This window comes from Oncorhynchus kisutch, linkage group LG2 (assembly GCF_002021735.2).
Source record: "Oncorhynchus kisutch isolate 150728-3 linkage group LG2, Okis_V2, whole genome shotgun sequence".
NCBI lineage: Eukaryota > Metazoa > Chordata > Actinopteri > Salmoniformes > Salmonidae > Oncorhynchus > Oncorhynchus kisutch.
In genome coordinates this window covers 22,801,702-22,827,986 of record NC_034175.2, presented here as the reverse complement: position 1 = coordinate 22,827,986, position 26,285 = coordinate 22,801,702, and the positions used below count along the sequence as shown (strand labels likewise).

Sequence of the window (26,285 nt, the reverse complement as noted above, 5' to 3'; positions counted from 1 at the left end):
CTTAGCTGGTACATAGCAACATAGGCCAGCATCATACATAGGCCAATGTACTTACAGTGCATTCAGGAAGTATTCAGACCCCTTGACTTTTTCCACATTTTGTTACGTTACAGCCTTATTCTAAAATTGATTTAAAATCAATGTACACACAATATCCCATAATGACAAAGCGAAAAAACATTTTTTTTTTTTTTTATTATAACAGAAATACCTTATTTACATAAGTACTCAGACCCTTTGCTATGAGATTTCAAATTGGGCTCAGGTGAATCCTATTTCCATTGATCATCCTTGATGTTTCTACAACTTGATTGGAGTTTGCCAAAAGTCACCGAAAAGACTGACCATGAGAAATAAGATTATCTGGTCTGCTGAAACCAAGATTGAACTCTTTGGCCTGAAAGCCAAATGTCACGTTTGGAGGGAACCCGGCACCATCCCTACGGTGAAGCATTGTGGTTGCGGCATCATGCTGTGGGGATGTCTTTCAGCGGCAGGGACTGGGAGACCAGTTGAGGGAAAGATGAACAGAGAAAAGTACAGAGAGATCACTGATGAAAACCTGCTCCAGGACCTCAAACTGGGGTGAAGGTTCACCTTCCAACAGGACAACGACCCTAAGCACACAGCCAAGACAACGCAGGAGTGGCTTAAGGACAAGACTTAAGGACAAGAATGTCCTGGCCCAGCCAGAGCCCAGACTTGAACCTGATCAAACATCTCTGGAGAGACCTGAAAATAGCTGTGCAGGGATGCTACCCATCAAACCTGACATAGCTTGAGAGGATCTGCAGAGAAGAATGGGAGAAACTCCCCAAATACAGCTGTGCCAAACTTGTAATGTCATACCCAAGAAGACTCGAGGCTGTAATTGCTGCCAAAGGCGCTTCAACAAAGTACTGAGTAAAGGGTCTGTATATTAATGTAAGTGTGATATTTCAGGTTTTTATTTTTTTTATACATTTGCAAAAAATAATGTTAACCTGTTTTTGCTTTGTCATTATGGGGTATTGCGTGTAGATTGATGAGGGGGAAAAAACTGTGGAAAAAGTCAAGGGGTCTGAATACTTTCCGAATGCACTGTACATCATCACATCACAATGACTTTAGGTTTATGACCAATGTTGGCAGTAGAGCCCAAAAACATTGACTTCAACTTCAGCATAGTAAGCCAGGACCTCACTCACTTTATTCGCACCATACCAAAAGGTCAAACCTCTCTCATCCTATGAATTTAAAATAATTAATAATAAATACATCTTAAAACTGCAGAGCAATACCTTAAGTATTCACATAACATCAGGCTGACAGGCGGCCTATCAGCGAATGTGATTAGCCTAGAAGTTGAGACATTTACATTTTAATCATTTAGCAGACCCTCTTATCCAGAGCGACTTACAGTTAATGCCCTCATATTAAGATAGCTAGGTGGGACATCCACATATCTCTATCAGCAAAGTCAGGGGGCGTTGTGGGATTATTTAGGGCACGCTTTGAAGTGAGAGGGCTTCAGATGTTTTCTGAAGATGGGTAGGGACTCTGCTCTCCTACCTTCAGGGGAAAAGCTGGTTCCACCATTGTGGTGCCAGGACAGAAAAGAGCTTTAACTAGCTGAGCGGGAGCTGCCCTTCCGTCGGGGTGACAGAATGGTGTACTCGGTTTGGGATGTAGGGTTTGAGAGACCTTATACTTTGATTGTTAATGTACGATTCCAGTATGTCACAGTGACATTTTAGAATCCTTGGCATTGTTACAACAGTGGGAATGCATTATTTATCTGAAATTAGAGCATATTTGAGGAGCCATCAAACCAAGGCGGGAAGGTTGGAGGAGAGTTTAAAGAACCGCGGGGAAGCCGTCGCCAAGATTAATGCAGGATTTTTATAAGAAATTAGAGGCTTAATGAAGTGGATCAAAAAAAGCTGTCAGTGTATTATTGCATCTAAATTGTGGGGAAGTGGTGTTTAGTTGCCTCGCCTACCTCTGCACATAATGGGTCGTCAGTGGCTGTGAGGCTTATTTTAACTGGCAAGGCACTTTCGTAGCGGAGCCATTCAACTGACATTTTTACACAGTAAAGCAGTGGGGGTTTATGGTTTGGTACATTTATTAAAAAGACCACACAATGTTGAGACACAGCAAACTCAACAAAATGTGCCATTTTTTGGGCTAAGGTTTCAAATATTAGCATTGTTGAACATGTAGGCCTACGTGTTTAGCCTATGATTTGATTAGCCTATGTTATTACATATGGAAAATATATACATCAAATACAGATGTTTTTTGGCATGTTATGGTGTTGTGTTGTTTTTTGAAAAACGTGGTTGTCGGATTTATATACTTTACCTTCAGCATTAGGCCATTGACGAAGGCCATTGTTCTCCATCTCTCTCGGTTCGGAGCAAGTTCTTCCACGGCGAACCAGTTGAGACCGCTCTCAGTCATCTCTTTGTCATCTATGCCTGGGCATCTCTCCTCCAAGTGTTTCTGGTTCGATCCCTGTGGTTGTAGTCATCCCTGAAATGCAAAGTGAAATTATTCAGGTAGTTTGGCAAACAACTGTGAATTGCAATACGCAATGAAAAAAAGGAGAACAGTCACTTGGCACCATCTAGTGTTCATTTCCAAGTGTGTCAAAAGAGCCTGGAGATTTGGCAAGCACATGAGCATATGATACTGCACCAGATTTCATGATACATCATTGTGTCCTAGTCTGCCAAATACACTACCATTCAAAAGTTTGGGGTCACATAGAAATGTCCTTGTTTTCCATGAAAACGTACATGAAATGATTTGCAAAATTAAAAGGAAATATAGTCAAGACGTTGACAAGGTTATAAATAATGATTTTTAATTGAAATAATAATTGTCCTTCAAACTTTGCTTCCGTCAAAGAATCCTCCGATTGCAGCAATTACAGCATTGCAGACCTTTGGCATTCTAGTTCTCAATTTGTTGTGGTAATCTGAAGAGATTTCACAACATGCTTCCTGAATCAACTCCCACAAGTTGGATTGGCAAAATGGGCACTTCCTACGTACCATACAGTCAAGCTGCTCCCACAACAACTCAATAGGGTTGAGATCTGGTGACTGTGCTGGCCACTCCATTATAGACAGAATACCAGCTGACTGCTTCTTCTCTAAATAGTTCTTGCATCGTTTGGAGCTGTGCTTTGGGTCATTGTCCTGTTGTAGGAGGACACATGGCGTTGCAAAATGGAGTGATAGCCTTCCTTCTTCAAGATCCCTTTTACCCTGTACAAATCTCCCACCACCAAAGCACCCCCAGACCATCACATTGCCTCCACCATGCTTGACAGATGGCGCCAAGCACTCCTCCAGCATCTTTTCATTTTTTCTGCGTCCCCCAAATGTTCTTATTTGTGATCTGAACACCTCACACTTCATCTGTCCATAACACTTTTTTTTCCCAATCTTCCTCTGTTCAGTGTCTGTATTTGGCCCATCTTAATCTTTTATTGGCCAGTCTGAGAAATTGCTTTTTCTTTGCAATTCTGCATAAAAGGCCAGCCTCCCAGTGTAACCTCTTCACTGTTGACGTTGAGACTGGTGTTTTGCAGGTACTATTTAATGAAGCTGCCGGTTGAGGACTTTTGAGACATCTGTTTATCAAACTAGACACTAACGTAGTGGACCTCTTGCTCAGTTGTGCACCGGGGCCTCCCACTCCTCTTTCTATTCTGGTTAGAGCCAGTTTGTGCTGTTCTGTGAAGGGAGTAGTACACAGCGTTGTACGAGATCTTCAGATACTTGGCAATTTCTCGCACGGAATTAGCCTTCATTTGTCAGAACAAGAATAGACTGACGAGTTTCCTTAGAAAGTTATTTATTTCTGGCCATTTTGAGACTATAATCTAACCCAAACGCTGATGCTCCAGATAACTATTCTAAAGGCCAGTTTTATTACTTCTTTTAAATCAGCACAACAGTTCTTAGCTGTGCTAACATAATTGCAAAAGGGTTTTCTAATGATCAATTAGCAAATCGAAGTTTTTCATTTTAAACGGCTAACACAACATGCCATTGGAACACAGGAGTGATGGTTGCTGATAATGGGCTTCTACGCCTATGTAGATATTCCATTGAAAACACTTTTTTTAATTAAAAGAAATCTGCCATTTTCAGCTACAATAGTCATTTACAACATTAACAAAGTCTACACTGCATTTCTGATCAATTTGATGTTGTTTTAAATGGACAAAACTAGTTACTTTTCTTTCAAAAACAAGGACATTTCTAAGTGACCCCAGACTTTTGAACGATAGTGTACCTAATGTCCTAAAACAGTAAGTAAAACCAGAAACATTTGCTTTTGATGTGCAAGTGTTTATTTCATGTGAATGATAAAAACTTTGGCAGAACTGACAACAGTGGATTCACTATAGTCCCAAATGTCTACTATTTGCAAAAATCTAATGAACAAAACAAACAGCCAAAAAAAACAACACCATTCTTCCATCCAGGGCAGAATAATACAGTTTGGTCATTTTTTTCCCAGGATTCATTTTTCATTGTTAGACCTGGTCTCCCTTACCCACAGTGAAATACAATGAGCAATGTTATGTTGAGAATAATTTAGCTTGACGACACATCATTGCATACATGCTTGGAATGGGTTTTCATATTGGCTTCATGCTGCGGTTCTTGTTTTGCGTGTGGATTGCTGTGATAAAACTGACAAAGTCCTTGAACAGAACCCTCAGCGAAAGCGAAACCTTCACAAAGTTCCAACAAATGTGTAAGTGAAGACAACAGCACAAAGACCAAATTCTAAATCCACCAGTGTTGTTCTATATGGCACAGAGTGCTGGAAAGTGACTGAACTGGACCTGAACAAACAATTCACCTTCCACACAACTCGTCTGCGAAGAACACTCCACATCTGTTGGCCTAATGCATTAAACCCCAACCTCCTCAGACAAACAAGAAGCAATGGCCCAACTCCTTGTGACTCTTGAGACTGACCTAATATAGACACCGAAATGCTGACCAACATCAGTGGAGCTAAAGCACAGTGGAGAAGTCGTTGCTTCTGTCCTATATGCGCCGGACGGCGTCGATGGTGGATGAGTGAATGAAATCGACTAATCGCGTAAGGCAGGGTTTGAAGACGTGGTGACCGGCATTTAATTGCCACCATTCTGTTTATCATTATCATAACCATCATTAAAATGATATGTCGCTATATGCCACACAACCGGAATGTACAGATCCCATCAGAGACCTTTCCTGGTTAGACTGGTCCTAGATCTGTTTGTGCCGTCTTGCCAACTATTTTATTCATGGTCACGCCTTGGCAAGACGGCACAAACAGATCTGGGACCAGACTAGCTAATTGCTAATGGCATCGGACTCCACCTGCTCGGGTAAAGGGTCACGCTCAAAGAACGTGTGACGTCATACATGTAGGAGTTGCCCACATTAGTTGAAGATTGGTATAGTTGATTGGCTGTTAGTAGCATTTGGTCTATGGCAAGCATCCATGCGGGGCAGTATTACGATTGGGTGTCAGAAAATATGGCTAAACTGCCTACTTTATACATAAGGGAGATAGATATATCTAGAATGTGCTTGTACTCATTTGATAGCCAAGAGAATAAGCCAGTGCAATGAGGTATTTCCAGAAGACTATATTTAGAATATTTTGTCTGTGCAAGATTCTAATGAATCCGATATCCAACTGCAACAAATTGTAGATAGAATCTAGAATGTTGTTTCAGAATCTATAAGCATCACTGATCAAACCGCTGGTAACAGGTTAATTTTTTTGCTCAGTTTTCCAACATGGCATATCATTATACAGTATGACACTTCAGCAACTTGGAGCATAGGGCCGACACTGGCAAATCAACATGTTGGGGCAGTCTTGAATCCATAAACGCCAACTATCTTCTTTTCCAGACACACACACACACACACGCAGAACAGAAGCAGAAAAAGGTAGATACTACAATCCCTTTTGCACTCTGAGGAACCCTGTTTTCTTCAGAATGAGTGAAACCAGAAGCAAAGTCTTGGGCAGCACACAGGCAAGTGAGTAGTGAGAGAAAGTTTGCAACAGGCAAGCTCAATCTAAATAAGGCCTTGAGAAAGTGGCATACTATGTGCATTTTGGATAAACACCAAGCATTTCTTAGAGACTTCGACCCATAAGTCTGCACAGGGTTACACAACGAAACTGATCCCCACACAGCCTTTGCAGTTTCTTGTCCTTATCGAGGGTTACATCAATGTTTCATTTAAAAATGAAAATTAAGTACTTCTTCACATGGATGAACCAGCAGCTAAAACAGACAACGATATTACCAAGCTTCCTCTGGGCTCTTGGGACTTGCAGCACATGAGGCCTATCTCACTGAAAGTTCCCAAATGCCAAATACGCTTTTGCTTGTGTATACCAGTCCAGTTGGACTTTCATTTAGCAGGCGACAATGCCTTGCATTCCCACGAAATGTATGAATGTTCCTGGTATCTCTGCATTTAGTTTCCCTTCCATCCTAGCTTTGTCAGCTCGCAGTCCTCCTTCCCCTCTGAGCTTCGGGTTCAGCCCTGACTCATTTAATTTTTTAGCTCTAGTCCTCTTCCTGTGATTTTTAGGATCTGGGTGGAGAGTTATGATTGGTTTACTGAAAACCCCAATCCATTAGTCTTCTCCGCACGATCCCTTCCCAGCTATTTATTTGAGATCTTTCTGTCCTTTCCTATCATCTCTCCGTCTGTCTGTCTGTGTTTAGACAGTGCTCCGGGGCATGCCGTTAAGTGTCACAGCCTTGGTGCAGGGCGTGCCGGCCGCCTGGGAGCCCGTCCACGGTGTGGAAACGCCCACCTCAAACACCTCGTGGATGGCCTTCCGGAAACAGTGGAAGTTGTAGTCTATCAAGCCTGGGGAGAGATACGTGTCAATAAGAGAAAGGTATGAATCCATTTTCAATTCCGTGACCTTAAGGGACTTTGAATATCACTCAGCTGATTACTCCATAAGTCATGCATTGTCGAAACAAAGAAGAAAACGTGAATAAAGTATCACCCCATCAAGATAAACCAATAACGCCCAGTGTGAACAACATTTACAAAAACAATGGCAGAAAATAACTCAACCAGATCAAATGCGTGCTCTCGCCTGAGAAGCTTGAAATTCAATTGACTCCAGACATGACTACTTCCTTAAATAAGACGGTGCCACTCTTCCACTGACATCTGTCTGCATTTTGCGCTTGTGGGAGTGAAGTCACACTGGATTAAACGATAATGGGTAAGCAGCTATTGAGAGACAGCTCAATGCAGTAACGAGGAAGTGCTGGGGTGGATGGCTTGCCTTTGCGCTCAAAGCTCTCCTCCCGGAGGATGCAGACCAACGCCAGGAACTTGGTGACCTCTTTCAGGTAGAGGACTGTGGTGTTGTTCAGCTTGATGATGGCCATGGACTCCTTGTCGTAGGCACTACCACTGCCGTTCTCCTTCAGACTGGAACAACACACACAATATAGAACGGTCAGTGTAAGGAACTTGTTCAAAATTTGAAAACGTGTTTGATACAGAGACCTAACATATCAGACTTTATAAATAAGACATTAAATGCCTCATACATGCTTGTAACAAGTCAGCTTTTAGTAAAGTGTTGTCAAAAAAATGACCGCAAAACACACAGCTGTGAACTACACATATCTGACAGGAATTCAGTTAAAAAAAGGGGACTAACCCATAGATGCAGGAGACATCTATAACCACGTCGATCATGTCGCAGCACAGCTCATAAGACTGCATGTCCACCGGACTGCTGTCTGTGGCGATGTAGATCTTGCTGACCACGTCAAACAGAAAGGCCTTCTCTATGCCCGAGTTCTGAGGACGGAAGGAGGGGAAAAAGGGAGATGAAAGGAAGGGAGATGAGAGGATGAGGCGTATAGGGGAGGAAGGAAGATGGGGAAGGAGGAGGGGCAGAGAAACGGCATCAGTGGCCATTTGGTACTCCTAAAAGCTAGCGTGTCAGAAATCTCTCAGAGCCATCTTTCAGGTCATGTCAACAGCAACGGTTTCAAGGGTTTCCAAGTGAATTATTGAACTCCTAAGTTAAAAAAGAGACATCATTTATTTACCAATGCAAAACTGCGGTGGCTTTTAGCGTACATGTATTTTGATCGGGATTGAAGAGACTTTGGGGTCTGGAAGGTTGGTATTATACAACAACCATAAAAGCATTGCATGAAAGAGTCATCAGGGCTGACGATGATGACGACACACTGCGAGTCACACACCAGAGACCATTTCTGCAAAGGCAGGGCTGGGAATTTCCAGGGACCCCATGGTAAGAGCTGTGGCCGTCGTGAAATTTTGTCAGACGGTTATTGTCATGCAATTCAGAGTTACTTTAGATTCAGAGTTATTTTGCAACTTTAGTGGTGAATGTATACAAACCTTAGAAATCAAAAAGATATATAGGCTGCGTGATGTCCCATTATCAAATGGGCAGGAAAAGGGGATGCACTTGAATAGCCGAATGGAGAGCAATTTCCCACCAGTTAGTTTTTCAATTATGCCGGGTAGGCAACTCTGGTTATTTCCCACCATGCATCAACCACTGTTTGAGAAGCATGCAGCCTCTGTATACCATGGGCTCTCCAACCTTGTTACTGCAGCTACCCAGTGCTTACATTTGGGAAACCGACTGAGAGGAGAGATGGAAACGGACAGCGGTGAGATATTCTGGTCGCTGAAAATGGTGATGCGTCAGCCTTATTGACTTGGAAAATATAAAACAATTCCCTATCGCTAGGCTATACAAATGCACTATGAATTGTAGGCCAACTCTGTAAGCCACCCTGCACAATCAAACGAACCAACAGCGTGGCCTAGACCTACACCTTCTCTTCCCAGACTCACGGATAGAATGTTTGGAGCGCTGCATAAGGTAACCAGTCCATCCAGTATGCATCATAATACAGTTCCACACTCAAAAAGGTCATTACTAGAGTATAGGCTAGACCAATTATGTACCAAAGACATCTTAAAATCGTCCCCCCCCCCCCCCCTCTCCATGTTTTTCTGCCATGCGTAATATGCGGTAGGCTATGTATTGTATAATGGCAATCATTATTTTATTTCTGTTTGTTTTCCTCGGGGTGACATATAGTACGGTTGTTTTGAATGAATCATCACTTCGTGGTGTTGAGGCTTTGAAACGACATCCACAACGACCGTGTTTCCCCACTCAGTTTCAACTGGTTGCTGGACGTCTTTCTTCAAATTGATCAATCACAGTGAGGTGAGCCTGATACCGTTTTGATGAAAAGTGTTTGATGTGATTTTCAATGGTATTTGCATTGATGTCAGAGTGGTTAGAGGGGGAAAATGGAGCCCTGAGTACCAGGCCATTAGGACCTGATGGTAGTTAGCGAGTTGGGTACTACCAACGCATGTCCACAGTGCGTAAGAGCAGATTACCATGACTCAACGGTCACGTGGAATTTGACTGAGGTCAGGACTCATGACTGCTGGTGTGGCGGTAATACGGTCACCGCAACAACCCTACTCATTATACAATATTATCACAATACTTTGGTGCCGATACAATATGTATTGCAATTCTCACGATTCTATATGTATTGCGGTTCGATACTGGGATTTTATTGCGACTCGATGTTCCACACATATTGCTGCAGAGGGACGAGAGGGAGCCATGAGGAAACAAGTTTTGATCAGCCATAGAAATAAAAGTGCTGAAAAAAAAGAAAAAGAAAAAAAACATTTTGGTACAGGTACAGCCAACTAGCAGGGAGGGACTTGCTGAACGTGTCCAATGACAAACATTAGTTTCCGTTTTCTGTTGCAAAATGTTTTGTTATGGTGTGCACTAATGAATCCGACCCAGGTCACATGAATGAAAGAAATGCAAAAAAATGACTTCAAATCCAACAGCAAGAAGTAAGTCAAGAGGGAATTTGGTACTTACAGATATAAAGATGTTTAGAAGGTTTTCCAGTGTTGGCAGCTGTGGGATAAGCTTCTGGACCACTTTACTGAAGGCCTCGAATATTGAGTGGTCATAGATACTTGTCAAATAGAAACTGAAAGATATATAAAAGAAAGGGAAGTTAGCTATAGGTTTGCACAGGTTAGGACTAATTTGATGACTTAGTTCCTTGTGCTCTGTAGTTCAGGTAAAAACATAAAGTGAGACTGGATCATGTCACAAAACAGTAGGGAACATTACAAACTGAAAGCATTTCTCAGCTTTAAAACACACAAAGATAAGCGATCACTTAATAATGACCATGATGCTACATTTTGGGACAGTCCAACTGTCGAAACAAAAATATCAGCAATGTATTAAAAAGCATTAAGGTAGCGTAACATTTTAAGGAATTCTATAAATAATTGTAGTGATAGTAACTTCATTGTTCCAAATAGAACATTGGGAAACTTTAAGGACTGCAGTTCTAACCAACAGAACCAAAGGTCCTAGAGAAGAGGCCAGCGGATGTGGCCAGCGGATACAGACTTCGCACAGAGATGTCTTTGCAGTGCAGAGAACAGAACACATCACAACTCAACATGACATCCCTCCTCCCAGCTTCACTATAAATCCACCATTGATCCAACGGTCTGGCGTGCACCAACAGCAATCTCACCTTTCATAAAGTAGGTCTACATCACAAGAATGGAAAAGCACACAGCCGATTGAAAAACCAAGTACTGAAAATCTGCGGGAGCGCGTTTGAACCAGTTTGTCGGTTCATAAAACGACTTGCTAGGCTCAGTATCATTAATGTATAAAGGCCTGTATCTGGGAAATGATCATCGGGACATGTGATGATATCCCTATCAGAAAAACAACCATGTATAGGCAGAGTTCAAATCTGAGGCTAGAGTTTCAACTTCAAAAGAGAAAATAGCAAACACTGAAGGCAGTATGAACATAACGGTACATGATATATAGGGTACATGGAATCCTTCTGATCCTTTAACATAGACAGTTTGCACTATGAACACTTGCTGTGGTGTTTGTTCGTTAAGAGGCCGGGGTGGAGCATGACAACAGTGCGCTGGAGGTATACAAGCAAACCCTCTGTTCCAGGCCCACACACTGACAAGTGTACTTGTCATACATATGTTATTGCCCCAACTCAGTCAAATGTTGGACCAAAACAAGGGATTTTGTTTTGCACCAACATCGCGGCAAATATTTTCATCCATGTGCTGTGAACCCAAGATTGTGAACCCAATCTTACAAGCCTAAATAAACTGGCCAACCTTCTTTGTGCAAATAGAGAGAGTCATGTTATGACAGCTAGGCTGACACTAACATGAAACTACCTGAAGCTATTTTCACTGTATCAATATCAGTGGAATCGCAAGTGCGATCTGATTTAGTCAGATTCCAAAACCTATAAAATAAAGTGACAGAGGTTACAAGAAATGACTTGGCAGCACAGACGACTAGCTTGCTGTGAAAAAAAATATGGCTGACCAATGCTAAAACTGCTAGCATTTTAGTCAAATGCACATCAACTGAACTCCCATCAGGTCATTGCTGGTTTGAACAGTAGAAAATGAGAATTCGGCCAACAATAGAATACTAACCAACAATAGCAAGGCAATAAGCTGAGAAGGCTAATTAATTTAGCGGAGCTGCTCTTTCTGTAGGTTTTCAATGCGTTTCCCTTGGCATACTGTAAAAGGGATGGTTAAAAAAAAAATGTGGTGGACCTACCTGAGGTGAAGCTTCTCTAGGCTGGCGTCTGCCAGGTCGTCGTTGGCTCTCTGGTGGATGTCCCTCTGGGTCTCGATCTTGTGGTCGTCGGAGAGGCCGTCCACTTTGTGGATGAACACCTCAAAGTTAATCTCAGGGTTGACCCTGTAGGCCCGCGACACGGTGAGGTGGAGTCTGCCCAACGCCTCCACATAGTCATCCTGGGCAGAAAGAAGATCAAAAGAACACACGCACAAACAGAGACAGACAGACAGACCGAGACACACAGAGAGACATAGAGCCTTAGAAAAGGTGGCTTAAAACAAAAGTAGTGTACAAGTGTACCTAAAAAGTAGACTACATGCATCTTGCTGCCTGCATGCACATTTTCATGTCCATACTATCCAACATGCATAACGCAATCCCCTATGCCAAATTGCAATCCCCGACATCCTACTTGTTACAGTCCCCGGTGGGGGGAGTTAAGACAGAATTCCTGGAGAATTAGGCTACTTTTGAGATTAAAGCAATCGAAGATTAACATAACCATCATAATGCTTCAGATTGCAAAATCTCAAAGTCCCACTGCAAAAATGACATGTTGAGCAAGCCTGCCAATTTATTTCCCTGCGAATTCTGCATCTGCACTGAGAGATACTGAACGTTAGTGAGATATGGAGTGCCACTCTGCCTCAGTACAGTGGCTTGTACAAACACTTCCTCAAATTAACTCAGCTGGAAAATCTAAATAAACTGTCAAAATGATACAATAGGTTGTTAGACATACAACACTTAGGACAAGTTACGTAGTTACAACCTAGTTACACCTCACAGATAATTGACAGCATTAATGGGATAATCCACCCCCAGAAATAAGAATCATGAAACTCCTTTCAATTTGGTGAAAGCCTATGTTCTTTCAGTGGGTAAAATAACAATTCCCCCAAGTGATTTAACTTCTAAGTGGTCCGTCTGAAACCAAGAAATCGTGTAGGAACGCGTCATAGCTACATGGTTCTCGTCACTGGAGATATGGGATAACACACTATGACATTTCACAACGCTTTTAAAACAATTAGGCCTACCTGCACTCCAGATCACCAAATCAGCCAATAGATGGTATGGGCATACTTGTCTAGAACACATGCATCCATTTAAATAGTCATAACAAAGTAAATACTGTTTTTCGCTTAGATGTGCTCAATCTAAACAGTGAAGCAAATTTATTTAAGTCAGTTTCTCCTTCAAGTACTATATTGCAATGCGCCCTGTGTGGCTGTTGGAAATGTGGGAAAAGGCCGTTATTGCTATAGCAATGTACTCTGTACTCACTCTGGGGAGAGGCGAACTCTGTGAGAGACTCCTAAATTGATAGTGCCGTTTTAGGCAATTTTACAGCAAGCTACTTCACATGCTGATATTGACTTTGGTATTATTGCATGTAGCTATGTTAACACAAAATAATATATAAGTGTACCTCAATTCCACCATGCAAACTTAGCATTTCCTTCTCAAAGTGTTGCCATACTGGACTTCACTGCTGTTGCTTGCCTTTTTACAAACTGTTAAAGTGATGACGTAGTGGATAGTCGACTCCAAAATAACTTATTCCTTGACTCCTTCCACGTCGACTCTCATTTCTGAGTGTCAAGGTTCGATTCAGCTACGAATCCACTCCTAAGATTCAGTATTTTTGGAATGGAGGAGGCTGATTAGTTGCCGTACTTCTGAAAATACAAACACTTGCATCTTTCATAGCGTGCTAGTGAGGGACGGAGTGAAGGGCATAATATAGGCAGGTCAGACAACAGACAGAGTCAGAACCGTGCACTTGGCCTATCTATCAGCAATTAAAAGCGGTCTCTCGCAACGGAATGCTGTCTCACAATTTCTGAGCTTGCAATATCTCGCAACTTCAGTAAAGCAGGGCCTACCTTCAATGAATAGGCTAGAATATTGAGCGAGATGCAACACTTCGCTCTCACAGTCACACACAGTACATGCACATGGGTTCACTTCACATGCTGTTCACAACGAGGTAGTAAGGGCACCAAAACAGCTGAGAAGTTGATCCTTGCACTTCAACCCTCCTAGTTGTTGCAGAAACTGACCTACTATGCTGTTTACTTTCTGCACCCAAGTAAAAAATGTAATATATTATTTTTCGGTTAGAGATTTTTCTTAACGTTAAGGATCCCAATTTCATTTAAACGTTGTAACTTTCACACCCCTAGTTCTTAGGCACCAAAACGGAAGAACGGAGTGAAACAGGGAGGGACTACCTGGACACGTCCAATGAGAAACGCTCAATTTCATATTCTGTTGAAAAGATAGAAATGTAGTGACTCTGAGAACACCTTTCAACGTGATCATTAAATTGAGATAAACTACTGTGGCCTACCTGATTAAATTAGCTTTGATTTAGATAATGGTTAAGATCACTTTGTTCCAGCAGTTAGGATAAAAATGTGCACCGTCTTGGGAAAACGTCTGTGACAATCAATTGTCTTTGAAGTGGTGGGTCACTTAACGTTTCAACATTAGAAGCTTAGTCTGTGCTGCAGGGTAGAAGTAATCTAGAATACGCTTATATCATCCACTTCTTTATAAACAGAAATTAAGTTTTACCCATGACATGAGTATTCTGTTAAAATGCTGTGGTCTGAAGGGCTTTTTCACTTTCTAGTAATTCTATGAGATCAGACATTTGTCAATTATGGTGTTCAACATGTCAGTAAGTAAGTCAACCATTGTGGTTTTTAATACACGTTTAAACTCAAGCTTTTCACCTGTGCGTCAATAACGAATATCAAAGCCCCCGTGCCTCTGAAAATCATCTCGTAGTCAAAGGTGGGGTCGAAGAAGTCCACTTGACCCGGGAAGTCCCAGATCTGGAAGTTGACAAACGAGCTACTGGAGATGTCATCCTTGTAGATCTTGTTGGTGCTCTCCAGGAACAACGTCTCGTTGGGAGACATTTTGTGGAATACCACCTGAAACAGGAAATTAGACATGGTGCTGTTAAGACAAAATGACCACACCTAGACCTACTGCTTCCTTCTCAAAATACCAAAGAGAGACACTCCATTTTGAGAGTTTCCATCACGTACCTAGGGTCACTACTACCAGAGGAAGAAGCCAAAGCACATGTCTCTGGACCAGCAGAGGCTTAAGGGAAGAAAGTACTCTTCGGCTCAACACTTAGGGTCATGGATTTAGATGTGCCTTCAACAACAGTGTAGCACTGCACAACTATAGTCTATGAATTAAAATATACGAGAAGAACACAAATAAGCCATGGAACTAAATAGTTTGGTGCCGTTAAAAAGACATGCTCCAGTACTTTGACGACTAAAAGTATTTTATTTAAACCTCCCACCTTGGGCTGGATGTGTCAATGTGTAGCTCACATATAATCTATGAGCAGAATTACTTATTTACCTCAATTAGCCACAAAATCCTTAGTTTGAAAATGTTTTATTGAAGTGGTGTCTTGCCATTTCTCCCCCATGTGGGCTACTTTCAGAACTGCTGGCTAAAAAGTAAGCAAAAGTACCGGAAAGTCTGTTTAATACGTTATGCGTTGTGACTCTTGAATCTTCTACTACTGAAGCAGAAATACTTTCAGATTAATTCCAGGTTACAGGATTTTTTGTTTTGTAGCAGACCCAAAATGTCTGCTACAAAACAACTACATCTGTGATAAATCATCTAAAACTGGCAAACAGGGAAGTTATATGGTGCATCTAGAATTAATTGCATTTTCCTGGAAAGAGCATACTTATTGAACCATATTAGTGATGATATGACTTGCAAAATGTGTGGCTTTATCTGTGCTGTCATGAGGGAGGTGGTTTAGCAATATAATGTTGATTGAAAGGGTCTGCCAAGATTTGGGACGCCAGAGAATAGATTTTAGACAGGCAGACAGTCACGTGCCCAATCCATACAGGTGATCACACCGCACAAGAGTGCTGAGCAAGACACACGCTTTCACCTGATAAACTTTTGCTAGGTAACTTGTTAATCATTTATTTTACATAAATACGTTTGAATTCATTGCATATCATTTGCACTCGTTAGCTGAACCAACTTGCTAGCTCAGTGGCTAACATCAATTGAAATAGTTGGCTGAACCTCCCTAGAAACAGTGGTGGAAAAAGTACCCAATTGTCATACTTGAGTAAAAGTAAAGATACCTTAATAGAAAATGTCAACTGACGTTAAATAGTGAAAGTCACCCAGTAAAATGAGTACAAGTATTTTGTTTTAAATATACGTATGTATAAAAAGAAAATGCAATTGCTAAAATATACTAGGGTCATTGAAAGTAAAACTAATTTAAAATTCCCTATATTAAACAAACCAGACGACACCATGTTTTATGTATTATTTACGGATAGAAAGGGGCACACGCCAACACTCAGACAACATTTACAAACGAAGCATTTGTGTTTAGTGAGTCCGCCAGATCAGATGTAATAAGGGATGACCAGGGATGTTCACTTGGTAAAAGTGCGTGAATTTGATCATTTTCCTGTCCTGCTAGCCATGCACAATGTAACGAGTACTTTTGGGTGTCCGGTTAAAATGTATAGAGTAAAATGTAGATTAATGTTTTTTAGGAATGTGGTGAAGTGAAAGTAATCCAAAATATAAATAGTAAAGTACAGATACCACAAAAACCTACTTTAGAAACCAAGTATTTTTCCACCACTGCCTAGAAAGAATGCAACACCACGGAGTTTTTTTTAAACCAGACCATCTCTGTAGATGCTAGCGATACTAACGTGTTGGCTTGCTTGTCATGTAGCAGTAACTTGCTACCCAGACCAGGATGACAACTGGTCTTTGACATAGAAGTAAGGTTTGACGTTCAGAGTGGATGCATGTTACTATATTAACCTCATGAATGTTTAGAAGTTGTGGCAATGTTAGCAAGACATTTCAATAACTGGTGATGATAGCTTTAGCTGCTGATTGAACCAAAATAAGGCGTTATGTAAAGACAGATGAATCATGTCCGCCGAGATCGTTCCTACCTTCTGTATTGACGACTTGCCACTTCTTCGTAAACCCATTAACAGAATTCTAGGTTTGCTGTCAATTGGAGTTGGGCTATCCTCGATGTCGGCCTCCTCTTCTCCATAGCCAAAATCTTTGGGAAACGAGTCCGCTACCCCGTAGCTGTCTGCCAGCGGTTCCACTTCGTACTGAATCGACATTTTGACCCGACGACGCTCGCTTCCCCCAATCCCCCCTCACCCTATTAGTTTTACGCAATCCTGCTTTTACCGAAAAATCCTTCCACACCGCCAATAAAACGTAAAATACAGTTTAAATGCATCAATAATGCCAATGTTACTTGCAAATCCAGAGTGTGTTGTAATATTATCCTTCAGATCTTCGGGTCCCCTATGTTTCCCTTTCCCTGCTCTTCAATCACCTCCGAATCTAATTGGACGATGTACATAGGATGCGAATAATAGTTGGTTAACCAGGGTGTCAATCTGCCGAGACTGGTTCTACCCTTGTCAGATGTTTTGCAGTCAGCTGACCAAGTAGGCTACTGCCAGAGAGGACGAAACGAAGCGAGAGGGTCCACTCCCATCAAAATCTGTCCCTGTGGGAATACAGCGATAAGCAGACCGAACGAAGAAGAAGGAACGAAGAAGTTAATGTATACCTCAAATGAGACCGATAAACAGACCGTATGCCTTCCCGCTAGTTAGTGCGGAGACAAGAGCATCTCGTCATTATATACAGTATCTCTGCTAGGGCACATGCTTGTTTTGTGACCTTTCAACTGGAGATATTTTGTTTTGACTGGGGGGGGGGGGGGTCAACTCACGATGGATGTATCCCTTTGATTCATTGTACAATTATACAATCAATGTCATTCCAGTATTGTTTTCCATCTGTGGAATGAATCCACATTCAATCAAAATATAAAGTGTAAAACTGTCTGTGTGAAGCCTACAAAATCACCAGCAGAGGGCAGAAAAAGACCGTACAGAAAGTATTTCAATAAACTACACTGCGCATGCTCTAAGCACGAGCGTGCTTGTATTGACTTCAAGGCTACCAGGGAAACTTGCTTGTTGTTGCAGGCGGTGAGAGTCGTCAGAACGTCAGTTAGCAGTAAAGCCAAGGTTTAACGTTAATTTCATAATGGCACACTACAGAGTAAGTGGACTGCGTATCATGTTTTATATTGGCGTGAGTAACGATAGAAAAATGGCATGGTTTCCACAACCATGAGAGCTTAGTTTTCCCAGATGTAACGTTATAACGCGTTAGCGAGCTAATGTAGCGTGTTACACATTTGCTGGATAGGTAGAGGAGTCAACTATATGGTGAAAGAATTTTCTGATGAACTTCACCAACTGAGTGGAGCCGAGACCAGGCTTTGTGGCATGTAGTCCCAACTACATCGATTCGCTCAAGGTCAATTACTTTGAAAAAAAAAATGTAAATTATGAAACGCCCACATTGTACCTATGTTTGTCCTCTGTAGTTGCGTGCCCTTTGTTTGCTGAAATCATACTTTTTCAATAAACTGTAATCTAATACTACGGTTATAGTCAGTTTCCAAACCCAGAGGCGAGACTTCCGAGAAAGCTTGCGAAACAGACCAGGCCGGGGTATGGTTTTTGATAAATCAATGAGATAAGTGAAAAGGTTTTCCTTAGTAGTTTCCCTTCTTAATCTGAAGGTACAACCTAGATTCGAGACAATATCGTAAATAGTTGAACATGTTATTACTCCAATCTCGTGAAAGTGACAAACTGACACGTTTGAATTTGTCAAAAACAACTTTGTCGAAGGAGTACCTTTGGTTTTGACGGATTGCACATGCTCAGCGCGAGAGGACCTTTCGACCCAATGATCTGTTTGAATTTGTCAAAAACAACTTTGTAGAATGCGCTTTGCTAGCCGACGTCTCCATGAAGTCGCCTACCTTGTGACGGGTTTTTCTATTGACGAAGCAGTATTGGCTTCTCTTCATATGAAAAAGGTGCCAAGATGGCGGCTTGAACAGGCGCTTTTTTTTCCCGAACTCCGTACCAAACTTCAGAAAGATTCTAATATTCCTTATGTTGTTTACCTAACAAGCATCAGGTGACTATTTTTCAGGAACACTCATGTACTTCAATTTATTAGTTTGCTCTTGTATGACCAGAATAACTTTTGTTTACAAACTTACGAAGAAGATTGAAAGCTGTATTTTTGTTTTGTTTATGTATACCGTAACTAAGATACTGTTTTAAAGGGCATACAGGTCTGCATACAGGTTGTTCTAACTAGTTATTAATACTATTAATACTTATTTCCAAAAAAAAGGTCTTAGGAACGTGTATATGTAAAACATGTTTTATTCATTTTTTTAATGATCAGTTTTCATATGCACTTAAAATAGTAGGTACCCTTTTTTATTATTATTATTTATTTAAATCTTTATTTCTGAGTATTTCCTTATTACACTAAAGAGGGTTTTTAGTCTCTCTTACCACAATAACCCTTTGAACATAATTTTCAATTGAGTTGAATTTCAAAGCCGGGTAACGCCCAGCTAAAAGTTTATGGAATAAGCTATTTTTACTTTAAATTGACTTAAATGGTGCAGATCTCGGTTCCTTATCGTTTACGTTCACTGCTCCTATGTCTTTGACTCATCCTACTACAGTTTATACTTTATATAATCTTTGTTGTTTTGTCTTTGTCTATAGTTTCTCTTAATGCTAGGGGGTTACGAAACAATGTGAAGCGCAATACCTTTTTTTATTTGATGAACAATTTCGGACAGATTTTTTTCTTTTTTCAAGAGTCTCACTCAATTTCGGCTGATGCCAACTTCTGGAGGTCACAATGGGGCAATGATATTTGGCTTTCCCATGGATCTGAACGCTCCGCTGGTGTCACTACATTGAAAAATACCTTTGGTGGTAATATTCTACACTCGGAATGTGACCCCTTTGGTCACTTTAATTGTCTTGTGATCAGTTACAATGACATTATGCTCATTACTGTAAACTTCTACGGGTACAACACCAAACATGAGAATGATGAGTTACTTGAATCTATAGAGAAACATATACTTCATTGGTTATCTAAATTTCCCAATTTGTTATTATTGATAGGCGGGGACTTTAAGATTACTATAGATAATTCAACTGATAGATGGCCCCCAGGTAGGTCAACCAATCAGAATTTGGGTTTAATACTTTTTATGGAAAAGTTTGATCTTACTGATATATGGAGAGAGAGGTTTCCGGCTGACAGATCATTCACTTGGAGTAACAAAACAGGTTCCAGACAATCCAGAATAGATTTTTGGCTTATATCCAAATGTATTGATAGAGAGTGTGTTACTACAAATATTTGTACTACAACCCTCACAGACCATAGGGCCATTTACATTGATATCAAAATATTTACCCCTGATACTAACCTTGGTAGAGCATCCTACTGGAAGCTAAATATCTCATTATTAAATAATGATACATTTTAGGTCTGCTCTCACACTTTTGGGAAAGGGCTTGTGAAGAAAAATATTTTAGCAAGAACTGGGAGCTCTTTAAATTTGAGGTGTCTGAATACCTTAGAATATATGGTAGTAATCTTGCTAAGACCAGAAGAGCTGAGGAAGAAAAGGTGATCATTAAGATGACTTCACTTTCTCAGAGGTCCCCAGCCGGCCTCTCGGGGGAGGAAAAGATGGAACTAATTGAGTTACAAAATAAACTGGATAATATATATATATATAGATTAAAAGCAGAAGGAGCCTTTATTAGATCTAGGCAAAAATGGATTGAGGGTGGAGAACATAATTCATCCTATTTCTTTAGACTTGAGAAATTCCACTCTAAAAATAACACTATCCATAAGTTAAACATTGATGGTGTTATTACAGATGACCAAAAATTAATCGCTAAATACTGTAGCAATTTTTACAGAAAATTGTTTAGCTCTACATACTGTCAGGAATCCACATGTGTTTTAACTCACTGAATAATGTTCTCTATCAGTGATATAGAATCTAAACAGTGTGATGAACCCATCAAAGTTGAAGAAATTAGTCTATCAAACATCTAAAGAACATTAAGTCACCAGGTGTTGATGGAGTTACATCAGAATTTTACAAATTATTTTCTGAACAAGTATTTGAAGTCTTTTTTTTTTTAGATTATTAAAAACAATGTTCCCCCTCCTACGATGAGTCAAGGGTTAATAACACTGATACCTAAGCCTAAAAAAGAAGTGCTGCTCATCGATAACTGGCATCCAATTTGTCTTCTTAATAATGACTATAAGATATTAGCTTTACTACTTGCAAAAATAATTAAAGATGTCCTGGATGCAATCATTGATGAAACACAGTCTGGCTTCATGAGGAACAGACATATTTCTAACAATGTCAGACTAGTATTAGACATACTGAGACATACTTGACTACTGAGACCTAATAACTGAGGATAGCTTCATATTATTTTTAGATTTTTATAAAGTATTTGACACAGTAGAGATTTTTTTCTGTAAGGCTATTAAGACTCTCTATGCAAATGGTAACCGCTCTATCAAATTGAAATATGGCACCTCACCTAGATTTGCGTTAAAGAGAGGAATTAGGCAAGGTTGTCTTATCTCTCCATACCTGTTTTCATTAATCACCCAACTTCTTGCAAATTCTTTAAATAATAGTCCTATACAAGGTATTTCCATAGCTGGTAAAGAAATTATTATAAGATCCTAACCAAATTCCCATATCGATCAATGTAATACAATCATTTTCCAAAGTGTCTGATCTATATCTTAACATTAATAAATGTGAACTCATAGCTGTCAAAGATGATGTGACACCTTCATATTATGGTATTCCAGTAAAAGAAGAACTTACATATTTAGGCAGAACCATTACAAAGGATCAGAAGTCTAGAGGCTTACTACATTTGAACCCTCTTATTAAAAAAACCCAGAAGAAACTAAATCAATGGCTTCACAGTGACTTATCTTTAAAAGGTAGTCCTAATAACCAAGGCCCAAGGTATCTCTAGTAGAGGTCGACCGATTAATTGGAGTGGACGATTAATTAGGGACGATTTCAAGTTTTCATAACAATCGGAAATCGGTATTTTTGGGCACCGATTTATTTTTATTTTTTAGTATGTACCTTTATTTAACTAGCAAGTCAGTTAAGAACACATTCTTATTTTCAATGACGGCCTAGGAACGGTGGGTTAACTGCCTCGTTCAGGGGCAGAATGACAGATTATCACCTTGTCAGCTCGGGGGATACAATCTTGGAACCTTACAGTTAACTCGTCCAACGCAATAACGACCTGCCTCTCTCTCGTTGCACTCCACAAGGAGACTGCCTGTTACGCGAATGCAGTAAGCCAAGGTAAGTTGCTAGCTAGCATTAAACTTATCTTATAAAAAACAAACAATCATAATCACTAGTTAACTACACATGGTTGAGGATATTACTAGATATTGTCTAGCGTGTCCTGCGTTGCATATAATCTGACTGAGCATACAATCATACAGGTATCTAAGTATTTGACTGAGCGGTGGTAGGCAGAAGCAGGCGAGTAAACATGAATTCAAACAGCACTTTTGTGCGTTTTGCCAGTAGCTCTTCGTTGTGCTTCAAGCATTGCTCTGTTTATGACTTCAAGCCTATCAACTCCCGAGATGAGGCGGGTGTAGCCGAAGTGAAATGGCTAGCTAGTTAGCGCGCGCTAATAGCGTTTCAACCGTCACTCGCTCTGAGCCTTCTAGTAGTTGTACTTCTTGCTCTGCATGGGTAACGCTGCTTCGATGGTGGCTGTTGTGTTGCTGGTTCGAGTCCAGGGAGGAGCGAGAAGAGGGACGGAAGCTATACTGTTACACTGACAATAAAGTGCCTATAAGAACATCTAATAGTCAAAGGTTAATGAAATACAAATGGTATAGAGGGAAATAGTCCTATAATTCCTATAATAACTACAACCTAAAACTTCTTACCTGGGAATATTGAAGACTCATGTTAAAAGGAACCACAAGCTTTCATATGTTCTCATGTTCTGAGCAAGGAACTGAAACGTTAGCTTTCTTACATAGCATATATTGCACTTTTACTTTCTTCTCCATCACTTTGTTTTTGCATTATTTAAACCAAATTTAACATGTTTCATTATTTACTTGAGGCTAAATTGATTTTATTGATGTATTATATTAAGTTAAAATAAGTGTTCATTCAGTATTGTTGTAATTGTCATTATTACAAATTAATTTTAAAAAATCGTCAGATTAATCGGTATCTGCATTTTGGTCCTCCAATAATCGGTATCGGCGTTGAAAGATCATAATCGGTCGACCTCTAATCTCTAGACTAACATATGGCGCTCTATCTTTATATCTTGACAGTAAAATAAGCAAGGAGATAGACCAGATGCTTTTCAACTTTCTTTGGGGAAACCGTACCCATTACATTAGGAAAACTGTTGTAATGAACACTTATGAGAATGGTGGGCTGAATTTTCTGGACTTTAATACTTTTAAGATCAATTGGATAAAACAATTCCTAAGAAGACCCACTTCTACCTGGAAATGTATTCCTCATCATGTCTTCTCTACTTCTGGTGGCCTTAACTTCATGTTGTTTTGCAATTACAATATTGACAAAGTTCCAGTGAAACTTTTTGCTTTTCATCGGCAGGTTCTTGTCATGCATGGTCCTTAATTTATAAACACAATTTTTCTCCACACAGATATTATATATGGAAAAATCGCAATATATTGTATAAAAATACTTAGAATTGGTTCCAAAATAATATCCTATTGGTGAGCCAACTGGTAAATGCAGAGGGTATTTTACTCAGTTATAAAGAATTCTTATCACTTTACAAGGTCCCTGTAACACCTAAAGATTTTGCAATTGTTTTAGATGCCATTCCCTCAGGTGTTGCTCTGTTATTCAGGAACGTGTCAAGACCTGACCCTCAGAGCCTACCATGACCCTGTTGTCTCATCAGTAGGAAAGATTTGTTTCTCTTTTGGTCCATTCAACAACAGAGCGATACGAACCTTGTTTCAGCAGGATGTTGTATCTATCTATACCTTATGTCATGCCTTATTGGAATGGATTTATTGATATCTGTTGGGAAAAAGTTTGGATGTTGCCACACACATTACCTACTTAACAAAATTAAGGAAGTTTCCTTTTAAATTATTCATAAATATTATCCTGCCAACCACTATATGAAGAAGTTTAAAGAAAACATCAACTCAAATTGCTCCTTTTGTAATGACCACCCAGAAAGTGTTGGATCTTTTTTGGCATTGTATTCATCTAAGGAAACTGGCAAGACATCAGTAGATTTATAATTTAACACATTTATGAAGATTTTACACTATTGTGGAGAGGTGTACTGCTTGGATTCTTTACCTAGGATAGAAATAAGCTGAAACATTTTTATGTAATTAATTTAATTATTCTTTTGGCCAAATTTCATATACACAAATGTAAATTTACAAACAAAAAAAACACATTATCTTACCCTACAAAAAGAAATTGAACACTACTAATAAAGAAGCTGTTAGAATTCTAAGTGTATGTATGTCCCTTCAGGTCCTTGTGTAATTGTAATGTGATATTGTACCCCCTAGCTCGATTGTCCATTGTATATAATCTATGTATACTTGTTCCCTCATGTACTTCCTGTATTGATTTGTTGTTAATAAAATAAAATAAATGTAAAAAGCTTCTCTTCATTGATACCACCATCGACTGTTTCCTTGTTGAGATTCAATTGGCACATGCGCATTTGCGATTAGTTGCCATCTTAGAGCAGTGAGCAAAGTCGGATGTTGTATTTGATTAACGTCTATTGAAAAAGTATGGATTTCAGCAAACAAAGGCACGCAAACATGGGTACAAGTTTTATCAATTAATGTATTGACCTTGGGCGAATCGCTATCGTCTGAGCTAGTTTCCACAGAGCCTGTCCCCGGCTACACTCAGGTGAAGTTCACCGTGGAGTTTAGTCCGTTTCTGGCTGGCTAGCTAAACCTGTAGCTAGTTTGTTTATTACCACGGTACAATACTCAATTTGGATTTTATTTTTTTTCAATACGCTGTAAGGAAGGCTATAATCTTTCTTGCAATTGTTCTAGTCCCATTAAGATATCATTAGATTCCTTGATGGAATCATTGATTAGAAATGACTGGACAGGTGAAAGCCACGTGGTTGGAGCCCTTGCATCAACCTGTCCAATTATATATTATTAACAGTGATTATTACATCAAGGGAGGTATGAATGCACAGGGCATTGTTCCTTCTCTTTCTAGGGCAAAATGGTGCCAGCAGCATCATGGATGAACTAGCTAATTACTGAACCCTGAATAAATTGGAAGTATCATTTGTCTCAATCCCAATGTGTCCACAGGCTTCAGAGTCCAAACGAGAGCAGTTTCGGAGATACCTGGAGAAGGCTGGTGTCCTTGACAGCCTCACCAGTGGTGTGTTTATTTAGAATATTTCATTAACTTTAATAGTTAATCTTATTTGACCTATGCAAATTACTTAAACGGCTTGTGCCTTATTGCAGTGCTGGTGGCATTGTATGAAGAGACGGAGAAACCCAACAATGCACTTGAGTATCCTTTAAAAAATGTTTTTGCAAATGATATTTCCTACATAATGTAGACATGCAGAACTATGTTTTTGGAAGTCGATGAAACAGAGACCCCCCCCCCCCCCCCCATTCAGAATCTGACCTTTCTGTTGCCTTTTAGTGTAGCGACCTGAAGTGCTCACACAGACAGAACAAGTGTCAACTGCCACAGATCGGGATGGGATGCTTTTCTAAAATATTAAAATAACACATTTTCAATGACAACGAGGTTGAGAATGAATTTATTACAGCACACTGTAATTTCTTTAACAAGATCCAGTTTCCTCAAGCAGCACTTGGGTGTGGCTGGCCAGGAGTCTGCAGACACTGAGGCACTCCAGCAGGAGCTAAGAGACATGAGGCAGAGGTGTGAGCTGCTGGCTGAGGAGAACAAAGACCTCAAGAACAGGGTAGACCTGCCTATGATTATTTTTCATAGAGTATGTTGATCTATACATGGTAGGCTTGAACTTTTCATAACTAATGAATGAATCGAATCTCTGTTTTTACACATTTCCTTAGCTTCAACGCTATGAGCCTACGCAAGAGGATGGAGCTGCCGAATAAAAAGTGACTCGGCTTTATTGAAGTCAGTTTGTTAGAAACTATGATTTTTATGGCAAGCCAAAACCAACAACGGGAGGCAAGGGAGTTTATGCACCTCTGTTCTTTTTTAATTTTCTTTATACTCTGTTTAAATATTTAACTTATTTTGTATATTTGATATATTGAAATATAATAGCTTGTGTCCCTTTATGATTGTCTCCACCCTCTCATAAAAGCAAACCCCCTTTTTCTGCTTTCAGTGTACTTCAGCCTACTGCATACCAATGCTTTGTCTCTAGTAAACAAACGGTAACATAATGGTCTTTTCCTTTTTTTAATCACATTAACATATTTGTTACAATATATAA

At 40.0% G+C, this 26,285-nt stretch overlaps 2 protein-coding genes across 3 annotated transcripts; one reads left to right on the top strand and one right to left on the bottom strand.

Annotated features, from left to right (window-relative positions):
• Window positions 1-4,328: 4,328 nt before the first annotated feature.
• Window positions 4,329-18,771, bottom strand: LOC109909888 (ras-related GTP-binding protein C-like). 2 transcript variants are annotated; one of them, XM_020508966.2, is made up of 7 exons: window positions 16,755-18,771; window positions 14,502-14,705; window positions 11,734-11,933; window positions 9,973-10,087; window positions 7,723-7,865; window positions 7,339-7,487; window positions 4,329-6,905 (listed from the first exon to the last, which is right to left on the bottom strand). In XM_020508966.2, exons 1-7 carry the CDS (start codon window positions 16,935-16,937, stop codon window positions 6,754-6,756), a joined length of 1,146 nt encoding a protein of 381 aa, XP_020364555.1. In that variant the 5' UTR covers window positions 16,938-18,771; the 3' UTR covers window positions 4,329-6,753. The 2 variants fall into 2 exon arrangements, with proteins under 2 accessions (XP_020364555.1, XP_020364563.1); XM_020508974.2 differs by having other exon boundaries at window positions 18,674-18,771.
• Window positions 17,773-26,235, top strand: LOC109909900 (c-Myc-binding protein-like). Its single transcript, XM_020508983.2, has 5 exons — window positions 17,773-17,898; window positions 25,144-25,216; window positions 25,306-25,354; window positions 25,652-25,781; window positions 25,894-26,235. Exons 1-5 carry the CDS (start codon window positions 17,884-17,886, stop codon window positions 25,936-25,938), a joined length of 312 nt encoding a protein of 103 aa, XP_020364572.1. The 5' UTR covers window positions 17,773-17,883; the 3' UTR covers window positions 25,939-26,235.
• The last annotated feature ends 50 nt before the right edge of the window (window positions 26,236-26,285 follow it).

What these genes read in the sequence shown, in the direction of transcription:
- LOC109909888 (XM_020508966.2), bottom strand. Translation starts at nt 16,937, where the DNA reads ATGTCGATTCAGTACGAAGTGGAACCGCTGGCAGACAGCTACGGGGTA. An exon ending in TTCTAAACATCTTTATATCT is followed by an intron (nt 7,866 to 9,972) that starts GTAAGTACCAAA and finishes TTCCGTCCTCAG; the next exon opens with AACTCGGGCATAGAGAAGGC. An exon ending in GATGTCTCCTGCATCTATGG is followed by an intron (nt 7,488 to 7,722) that starts GTTAGTCCCCTT and finishes GTGTTGTTCCAG; the next exon opens with TCTGAAGGAGAACGGCAGTG.
- LOC109909900 (XM_020508983.2), top strand. An exon ending in CCTTGACAGCCTCACCAGTG is followed by an intron (nt 25,217 to 25,305) that starts GTGTGTTTATTT and finishes GCCTTATTGCAG; the next exon opens with TGCTGGTGGCATTGTATGAA. An exon ending in ACAAAGACCTCAAGAACAGG is followed by an intron (nt 25,782 to 25,893) that starts GTAGACCTGCCT and finishes ACATTTCCTTAG; the next exon opens with CTTCAACGCTATGAGCCTAC.